At 39.2% G+C, this 10,771-nt stretch overlaps 1 protein-coding gene across 4 annotated transcripts in view; it reads left to right on the forward strand.

The window, feature by feature from the left end:
* The window catches only part of POT1 (protection of telomeres 1), a 156,476-nt gene that overhangs the window by 96,198 nt on the left and 49,507 nt on the right, over nt 1-10,771 (forward strand). For all 4 annotated transcript variants that reach the window (XM_034767918.1, XM_034767927.1, XM_034767935.1 and 1 more), the window contains 2 exons: nt 5,446-5,736; nt 10,144-10,299. In XM_034767918.1, coding sequence (XP_034623809.1) covers nt 5,446-5,736; nt 10,144-10,299 — 447 coding nt within the window. The remainder of the gene's footprint in view (nt 1-5,445; nt 5,737-10,143; nt 10,300-10,771) is intronic.

Here is a 10,771-nt window from a genome sequence, read left to right on the forward strand (position 1 = left end):
ATCCAGTACAAGTTTTTTCTTCTGAAAAAGATCTTAATCTCAGCTTTAGATCTGAAGCAAAGATGGCAGTATGTTTAGAAATTTGAAGAGTCAACAGGAGTACTTCCTAATGGAAGAGTAATGTATTTTATTTCAGCTAGTGATATTGTTTGAAAGGTTACATGCAATATCTGAATTGTATTGAAAGTAGCTATATAACCGTAATGATAGGTGGTTCTTCACCACCACAGCATTCAATCAGGCAAATGAATTAAAGCATAGTTCATCCACAATACTTTTTTTTTATCCTTGATTTTAAAACAAAAGAAAAAGCGTTGGGCTTTTTGGAATTGGGGGGAGAGAGACTGCGGCGGAGCAAAGCAAGTTCGATATAACGCAGTTTCACCTATAACGCGGTAAGATTTTTTGGCTCCCGAGGACAGTGTTATATTGGGGTAGAGGTGTATTTAGGATTAGCATGAGACCTTCATGGAGGGGGCTGATTATCTCAGATCCACCTACTCCATCTTTCCTTAACCTTCCTCTGAAGGTTATAGAGAACTGGCTACTCTCTGAGACAGAATACTGGACAAAACAGACCATAGGTTTGATCCAGTACAACAGTTCTCCATGTTACCCTATCCTAACTTGGTGGGACCATCCTAGAAGTTAAGAGTAGTTTACTGTCAATGCTTTTTTCATCCTTGATCCTCTACTGAGACTGACAATAAAGATGCCAACAGTCATGATGGCACTGTTTGTGACTTTTTGTGTGTTTGGTGTGGACCAGGGCTGGCTCCAGATTTTTTGCCGCACCAAGCAAAAAAAAAAAAAAAAAACCCAGGGGGCCCCCCCAAAAAAAAAAAAAAAGGGGGGGGGGGGGGCGCGGAGTGCCGCCCCTTGAAAAGTGCCGCCCCACACACATGTTTGGGATGCTGGTTCCTAAAGCTGGCCCTGCTGTGGACATCTGTCCACTAGGATCTGGACTGAGGCCACCACATTTATAGCACATAACCATGAAGGAGGCTCAGTGCCATAGTGGTGTAATGCATTTGCCTTAGATGCAAATCCTATTTAGTGTCTGTACACTTTTTAAACAAATACACACTATCATAAGCTTGAAACTATCCACCCAGATCAGCAATTCCTGCACAATAGTTGGTGTTGGCTACTTGATAAATAAGCGAATTGGCAGAACTTCATGGAAAAGCTTGCACAGCATAGTGTCCAAACTGTGTCTTTTTAAATGTGTCCTATTTTAGAAGCTGGTGAACATTCTCTTCAAATCATTCCTAAGAATGAGGGTTTCTACATCTGATTTTAGTAATTTATTTTTGTTAGTATTCTGTTTAAATATATGCACAAAGATTTAATTAATGTTGGGGAAACAACATATTTACTGAAATATTATACATTACTTCTCTCTTCAATTACTGCCTGCCTTCTTATATGGCCTCAGTTATTATGCATTTATTAGGATAAAGGAATTAAAATATTAAAACCCAAATATAAGAGAGAGAATAAAAACAGGATACCATATTATCAAAACCAGTTTAAATTGTGGATTAGTACACTTAAAGGAATGTGACAAAACATTTACAAAATATAAGGTAATGTTCCAGAAGACATCATTTTGGGAAGGAAAATGTTTTCATAAAAGCAGCTGTCACAGGCATCAATCCTCTATCTCAGGAATAATCTGAGAATCTGATTGAGCTGGTCAAGGTTCAGTCACCTGGCAAATTTAGAATAGTAAAAGTTAACTAAGTTGCATATAATAATAACTTTACTGTTTTGCCAATACCTTATAAGCAACGTGCAGTATATTCTTTGCCTGGTTTCAGTTTAAGAAGGAATTTATCAGAGACTACTCTATCCACAGTGAAATATTGTTCTATTTAAGAAACAAACAAACCCTTTGTCTTGAAATTACCAGACATTCTTTGTGAAATATGTAAATTATGATCAAGCCTTTGAACTTGTGACATCCAGGTTTGAAAAGGCTGTCTTCAATTCCTAATCCAGCTGGAAATCAATTTTCAGATTTAGTTTAGATTCTTCTTACTGTAGCAGTTATAGATTAGCTTTATGTTGTCTTTGTGAGGCATTTTGATGATCTATGACAGCAGTAGTTTTGTAATAGTCTCTTACATTGCTCTTGCCTTTATAATTTAACAAATCAGTTTTGATGGAAAATTACCTCACAGATGCTATTATCCAGTCTAATATTCAATTTATGATCACACTTTCCCTTCTGTTGAACTAGGTAGATAATGTTTTTTTGAATCCAGATATATTTGGCTTTTTAAAGTCTATTCATGTAGCATTGGAGATTAGCAGCTCTTGTGCAAATATATTCCAGGTGAAATCCTGTCCTATTGAAGTCAGTGGGAATTTGCTTTTGACTTCAGTGGGGTTAGGATTTCACATTCAGTTCTTCAGGTTTAAAATTACTTGTCCAGAAACTCCCTTAAACCGTAAGTGAAGGTAGTTGCTTACTCATTGCAAGCAAGGTCCACATCATCTGTTTCGTTGTATTTTTTTTCCCCACTAGACGTTTTGCTATAGTGATAATTATTTATACCAGAGAGAGTCTCTCTTGCCGCCAGCCAAGATTCCAGGAATAATAAAAAGCATTTTTTGTAGGAAAAGGTTGTCATCTTTTACTAAATTCACAGGTTAGCTTTATCTACATTTAATTACATTTAAAATTAGTTTAAGTGCTAATTACATCGCTCTTTTATAGTGTATCATTGCTTACCATGGTTTGAGAACTTTGCCCTCACTACTCCCCTTGGAAGGCTGATCCAGAACTTCACTCCTCTGATGGTTAGAAACCTTCATCTAATTTCAGGTCTAAACTTCCTGATGGCCATAATAAGCCCATAAGGTTACTCATAGAGACCGTAGGAGCATGGCACACACAAACAGAGCCCATAGAAAGGAGCATGAAATCAAGGCTATAGTTGGCGAAAATAGTCTAAATTGAAGGGATAGATGAAAGCTCAAAGGATTCCACATGAGCCAGTATAGTTTCCTGTCTTACTTACATAAGAAGCTGAGCTTCATAAACTTCTCTCTCTTAGGTCTAGTGGTGAGTTTTCAGTCTATAAGTTGCCGAGATACTATGGCAATGGGTACTTGATAAATTATTGAACAAATAAATGGGAAATAAATGCAAAACGTCTGTGAGAGAGACTCATTTGAAATGCCACATAAAATATGTGATGATATAGCTGAAATCTTTTTGATCATAGATAAATGAATAAAACTGAAGAAAGAAGGCTTTCTTTTTCCCTCAGTGCTGCATAGTTTTGTGCAAGTATAGAATATATTGCCAATATCTGCAGCAGAGCTAAAGGCTATTCATTCATCATGGGTTCATGCTATTTATAATAGAAGCTTTCTTCAATGCAAAAAAAGTAGGAGTTAGGAGACAGAGTTGATTCACTTCAAAAGAATTATGAAAAACGTATACATTCCAGATTTATATCTTTTGTTCTTCTGTATTTTTTTTTTTTGTTGATTTTAGCTAAAGGTCAACAGATTAAAATTTACAACATTATCTTTAGGAAAAACTACCTCCTGAGATGTTGCTTACTTATCTGCCAGGTCTAGAGAATATATAAGTGTATGTAAGGTTGGATTTTGTCCTAGAAATGATCCTTAAGGCATTTATGCCAAAGTAGCAAGGATTAAAGGACTTCCTGATATCAAGCCCTCTTTAGGGCTTTGCTTACGAATTCAAAAGTTTATTTATTTGTATACTTATGTTACAAATTATGCTCTGGAAATTTTGGCAAATTCTTGATTAAATCTCCTGCTGTTTAGAACAATTTTATAGTACATATCCTTTTGGGTTTGTGCTATTTTCTAAATTGCTAGAGTATTTAAATGCCCTGAAAACAAGGCACTAAGAACCGTGTAGTGATCATTTTACAGCATGGCTATGTTCTAAGATGTAGAATGGCAAAATTATTCAAATGAGTTATTCTGAACAATTACTACCTTTTGATAGCCATCTCTTAAGTTAAATAGGGCGAAGTGGGCCATTGCATAGAGCTCCCGTTTTATGGATCATATCATGTACGTGAAGATGTCCTATTGACATCACATAGAGACTGGAGAATATAAAGAGCAGACTGCCTGCTGCTTGAGGGAACACTTCAGGATTTGAGCTTTTCAGAATTCATTGCATAGGCCTGGTCTACACTGGGGGGGGAAGGAGATCGATCTAAGTTATGCAACTTCAGCTATGTGAATAACGTAGCTGAAGTCAACGTACTTAAATCTACTTAACGCGGTGTCTTCACTGCGGTAAGTTGACTGCTGACACTCCCCCATCAACCCCGTCTTGCTCCGGTGGAGTACCAAAGTCGACGGGAGAGTGCTCGGCAGTTGATTTATCGCGTCTTCACTGGACGCGATAAATCGACCCCTGCTGGATTGATTGCTCCAGAGGTAAGTGTAGACCTGCCCATAGTTGCAAGTTTACAGTTAAATCAGTCATCTGGCAGGCAGATGTCCATTGCAGAGTAGCAGGAAGAAGAATATTTAGGTCTCTGAACTCCCATTAAGGTAAGTTACATGCATGAATCAAGGAGAAAATTGATCTATTTATTGTGTTGTCGTATGAGTAGAATTGGTGTATTTTATTATTGAGGAACTGAAGGGCAATGTTCAATAATCTACTTTTATTAGCTGGCAGTGTGATCTAGGGTATAAGGAGCTGGACTGGGACTCATGATACTGGGGCTCTACCAATGGTCTGTTGAGTAACTTGTTGCAAGTCATAAGAAAATAAGAACAGCCATAAGATCAGACCAATGATCATCTGTCTTGTGACAGTGCCCAATGACAGATGCTTCAGAGGAAATTAACAGAACTCAGAAATTATTGAGTGATCCATCACCTGTTGTTCAGTTCCAGCTTCTGGCAGTCAGAGGTTTATGGACACCCAGAGCATAGGTTGCATCCCTGACCAATTTGGCTAATAGCCGTTGATGGAGCTATCCTCTATGAATTTATCTAATTTTTTTTAACCCAGTTATACTTTTGACCTTCACCTCACCCTGTGCCTCTGTTTCCTCATGTGTAAAGGGAAGTAGGGCAGATGCTTACCTCCATTTGGAAAGCACTTTCAGGTCTATGAATGAAGAGCTCTATATGAGAGCTAGATATTTTTATAATTTATTTGCATATACATTTTGGATCCTGCCAGTACAGGAATTATTGGTGTTAGGTTGCATTTTCTGTTGCTTGTCTGGTTGGTTTTCCGGGTGTATTCATTTGTTTGGTTTTTTTTTCATTTGGTTCCTTCCTCGATATGTGTTCTTATTTTGTAGGAATAATATATTTTAAAGAGCAATAACAGGCAACAATCATTTTTATGCATCAGATATTGAAATTTTTATACATTTTATGCACTGTAGTCAATATTTTTTTCTTCCTGTTTTTGTGTTGTAGATCAGGGAATACAATAAACAGATGCAGGGGATTACTGGTATTGGCTTTGCATCCTTGACATTTGATGGAACCGTAGGAGCACCTATAGTGCCTCGAACCTCTAGTAAATCGTACTCTTTCACAGAAGAAGAACAGAAAACAATAGAAGAACTACGTACGTGGGCAGCTAGTAATCTTTCAGTCTGTGGGCCAACAGCAAAATTGTCTGGTGTCCAGCCAATGCTGTTTTTTGACCTTACTTGTCAACTTGTAGGGAAAGCAGAAGTGGATGGATCTTCCTTTCTTCTCAAGGTGGATTTTTAAACAATTTAAATAGCTGTTACAGATTGACTATTAGATTCTTATTTCAAGGCTTTATGTTTCAGGATTTTCATGAACTCACTTTATCTTATATTTAAATAATGTTATATAGCAGCCTTTGACATTTAAGGGTTATTTTAGTAAATATATGATCCTCAACCAATTCACTTTCATACAAATTCATACTTTAATTTGTCTTTAAAGACATCCAGTTCACCTATTGCTGTAGAATTATTCACAAATATTGGTTTGACAAGGTATGTGTTCAGAATATGATTTCACAAGTATTTGTAGTTAGGAATTACAGAATTTCTTAATGCTGAAAAAATGATATTGTCTGTTTTAAGTTTACATTGTTGCTAATTAAATAAGACTTCTTTTATGTATACTTCTCTGTATTATGTTTCATTAGAACATATGCAGGATATAATTTAATGCACTATATAGCATATGGATGGATGGATTGAGTATGCTATCTTTTTGAGGTATTTGAGTTAGCCTTTATTAGTTATGTGTAAGTTCTTTACAGGATCAGTGCTTGAGTAAAGAAACAAAATACAGTGTGTCACATTGCTTGAAAGCACTTTATGGGAATTAATACTTAACATCAGCTAAGTGAAAAGGGATCTATCTGAGTAATTTTCCTGAATTAGCAACAGCAACAGTGGACTGATTTTATCCTGAAACCCCTCCATGAGTTTAGTGATAAGAAATAAGAGACAGTCTGATGTTTTCCATCTGAGTATTTCTGCTTTTATGTATAGTAAAACCAAGAAACAATTATCTGAAGCCATATTTTAGTATTTTTAGATAGGCAGAAAATAGTGCATTATTCTTTCATTAAAGCAGCATAGATGTTCTCCTGCAGAACATTGTTTACACGACATAAAAAAGAATGTTATTTAAACTACATCCTGCAACATGCCCTACAGCTGTTCCAAACATTTTAATTCAAGCTAACCCATGTAAAATGGATGTCAAACAAGGACTAATAAAATGATTTAAGCACTTTATGAACTGGAGGTAAAATGTTCATAGTTCATTACCTCAGTGAGCACACATTCATGCTGAGAGATCCTTGTGTAAGGACACAGGCAAGTAATTTCTTAAATTATTAATCTTTCATTGCTCTCTGTTTATTTCAAGTTTGATAGACTCTTGCATTTGTATCAGTTTTATATAATGGGAGAAGGGGAGATAAAGACTTGACTTGTGAACCATTCAAAGCTGTAAAGCAACTAAGGGGTGCATGGTTGTTTCTTATTGCAACATTTTGTATCCATGAGTATAAAAGGCCTCCACCCCTGGCTGTCCCTCAGTTTCTGTCGTTCCATCAGCAGTGAAGGAACCAGTTCCTATTTCCTGCACAGGTTTGATTTATTTAGTTAGTTAGTTAGTAAGCTAACTAAAATAGCCTTTTTAGCCTTTTAAATAGCCTAATGTTCAAATTTTTGGTTTATAGTGTAACAGGAGTTGGTCCCTGCAGTACCAGGGATGGAGAAATGGACAGGTCTTTAAAGGAAAAGAGTCAGTGGCTTCTTGTTCTAGCAAAATATTGGTTCCATCTACTGATTCCCAGTGTTTCAACTGCTTAAGAAGGAATCTTGAGCTTCACTCACATCTATGAAAGTAGAAAAGGAACCACAGATTAAAGGTCTTTCTTGGAAGAGGCCTTAGTGGCTAATGGGTATGAAAAGGGATGTCCTTAAAAGGAATCCATAGGTCCTTCAGGTTTCTCCTCCTAAGGCAGGGGTGGGCAAACTTTTTGGCCCGAGGGCCACCTGTGGGTGGGGAAATTGCATGCAGGGCCATGAATGTAGGGCTGGGGCAGAGGGTTGGGGTATGGGAGGGAGTGTGGGAGAGAATGCGGTGTGCAGGATGGGGCTCAGGACAAGGGGTTGGGGCAGAGGAGGAGTGCGGGGTGTACAAGGGGGCTCAGGGCAGGGGGCTGGGGTGCAGGAAGGGTTCAGAGTGCAGGAGGGGGCTCAGGGCAGGGGGTTGGGGTGCAGGAGGGGCATGGGGTGCGGCAGGGGGCTGGGATGCAGGCAGGGGGCTCAGGGCAGGGAATTGGGGTGCAGGAGGGATGCATGGTGCAGCAGGGGGGAGGGGTGCAAGGTGCGGTGGGGGCTCAGGACAGAAGGGTTGTGGGGTGCAGGCAGTGTGTGGCAGGGGGCTCAGGGCAGGGAGTTGGGGTGCAAGGTACAGGAGGGGTTTGGGGTGCGGGCTCCAACCCGGCGCCGCTTACCTGGAGCGGCTCCAGAGTGGCAGCGGTGTGCACTGGGGCCAGGGCCGGCTCCTGGGAACTGCGGCCAATGGGAGCTTCGGGGGAGGTACCCACAGGCAAGGGAAGCACGCTCAGCCCTCTGCCCCTCTCTCCCACGAGCCGCAGTGACGTGGGGCCGGCTGCTTCTGTGAGCAGCGTGGGGCCCACTGCACCATGGGGGTGGCAATTGCACGGGCAGGATCCAAAGCCCTGAGGGGCCAGATCCGGCCTGCAGGCTGTAGTTTGCCCACCTCTGAGCTAAGGACTTATCAAAAATTAAATTAAATAGTTGTCCTTAGATCTGACAGGGGGGAAACAGCTCTTTGGATCAGAGTTTATCAATTCCCTTTTGAGTGTTGGACTACGTAGCTGTTCCAAATACAGCCAGTTGAAAAATGAGGGGGAAATTTTCAAAATCCACACACACTGCTGCTTTTTCTGTCAATTGATCAGCTCTACTCCTGAGACCAACAGTAAAGGAAATCCTTGGTGCCCTATTCCGGTTCTTTAAAGTACAAAAATACTGGCAACATTTTAATAGCTCAGATAACTTAGGCACCAATATTCCAAATCAGGTAAGATGTTGGATCCAAAATTGGTTCCAATTATGCCCTGGTGCAGTTGTTGGTGGAAGTTAGAACTTCTTAGGATTCATGGCAGTAAGTTCCTTTTCCTGCTCTGGGTCTTCAGGGTGGATGGCTTTCTCCTTTTGTCTGCTTTGTCAAGTTGAGCACGTATGTTTTCTCTAGCTTTTTTGCACATGACTTGTATTTCTTGTAAATGCTTCTCTTGAGGGCCCTTCAAACAGAAGATATCTTTCCGTCTAAGCTACAGGAAGTAGACAAAAAGGGAAAAGTCTTTTCTTTCTTTTGCAAATTGCCTCTGCAGATCCTAACTCTTGGGAAAACATGCTTTGGCACCATGTATTGAGAACTGTCTAGAAAACAGTGTCCATTGGGGTTGTGAGCGTGTCTCCTTGTATATCCAACATTTAATTGTTATGGCCCTATCTACCCTTAGTTTCTTTCCTACACTGTAAACAGCAGCTTTCTGAACCATTATTTGATTACAATCATTATTGTCTACTTTGATAATAACGTTGCCACTTTATTTCATAGGGTATAGATTAAACTGTAGTTTTAAGAAGCTAGTAACTGCTAATAGTTTAGTGTTTAATTTAGGTCTCTGTTGTTACGAAGCCCTAAACTCGTAGTTTGCTCTGTTGCCAATTATCCCCACGTGGAGCCACATAAAAAATTCCAGATTTGAATGGTATATATTAAATGACAATAAAATGTCCATAATGAAACACCATACCAGATACTTCAGCCCTGGGAGAAAACAACTCTTTTTAGAGAGTTCCTAGCATGTACTGGCTTTTCCTCCTTTGGCCTGCCTTCCACAGCAGCAAAAAGGTCTATTGACAGAGAGGAATCTTTGAAAGGCCAGCTAAACACCACTGAGTCCATCTCCTCCAACTGAGCACCATGAGATAACCCACCAAAAAATGTCCAGGGCTTGGTTCGTAGGTCCAGGTACAATTTTTATACCAGAGAGAAGTTTTTTCCTTCTCCCAATCCAACTACTTGATAAGCATCCTAGAAAATCAATCCATGTTAACAAGAGGGCCAAATTCTCTCTAGACATTCCCTCAAACAGTCTTTGTGTCACTTACCACAGCCAGATTTGTGGCACTTCCCATCACTCTCCCCCACTACTACTTGGTTTTTAAATCTCTGGCTTTTCTTAAGGTGTTCAGGCTAAGATGTTAGATTTACCTTTTGAGGGACTGGGCTTGTTCATCATAAAGAGTGACAAGGTTTGGAGAGGGAAAAAAAAGTAGTGAATACCAAATTAGCGTATGTGTAGCATAAAAAAAACATATACAGGGGCCATGATCCACACTACTTAAACCTGAAAAATTCCTGCTGAATCAAGTGAGAGTTTTTCTTAGTTAAGGAGGAAAGGACTGGAATCTTAGTAACTATTTTGACTCAAAATATTTAATCATGTGAAGGTAAGTAGTTACATATGTTTGTAACAATTTAATCTAAAGTAATCAACTTTTAAAATCTTTTATTTTGCACATTAAAAGTATTAAAAGGGATTGATGAAATAATTTCTTTTCGCGGCAGGTATGGGATGGTACAAAATGTCCCCACCCATCTTGGAAGGTTCTTGTGGAAGAAAGTGACCTTGAAGGAGATAAAGTTCTCATCCATCAGCTGAGAAATCTGATTGTAGACATTCTAGTTTACGATAACCATGTGAAACTGGCAAAATCACTGAAGGTAACAGAGAACTCAGTATTTTTAACTTTAATTTTACTGGATTTTTTTTGTTTTGTTTTGGATTCACTTGATGAAAGCTAGCTATTCACTTCTACAAATGATGACTTAGTTTCCAGTGTGCCTTTAATCCTTTACAATCTTTCCCATACATACTATTTTAGTGCAGATCACCTTCAGCAGGTGTGAAATTACCGTAAAATCACAATGAAAAATTATCCTTCCAATTAAACAGCTCTTTCCAGACATTGAAATGTCATGCATTGCCATGTGAATATAATGCATTATGGGGGAAAATGTATTCTATAGTTGAAAATTATTTATTGGAACTGATGTAAAATGGGGTTACATTTGTAGCCCAATTAAATGATAATTCTACAGTCTATAAAAGGGTATTGTATATTCTGTGAACCAGGGGTCGGCAACGTTCGGCACACAGCTCGCCAGGGTAAGCACCCTGGCGGGCCGGGCCAGT

This window comes from Trachemys scripta, chromosome 1, assembly GCF_013100865.1.
Source record: "Trachemys scripta elegans isolate TJP31775 chromosome 1, CAS_Tse_1.0, whole genome shotgun sequence".
Classification (NCBI taxonomy): domain Eukaryota; kingdom Metazoa; phylum Chordata; order Testudines; family Emydidae; genus Trachemys; species Trachemys scripta.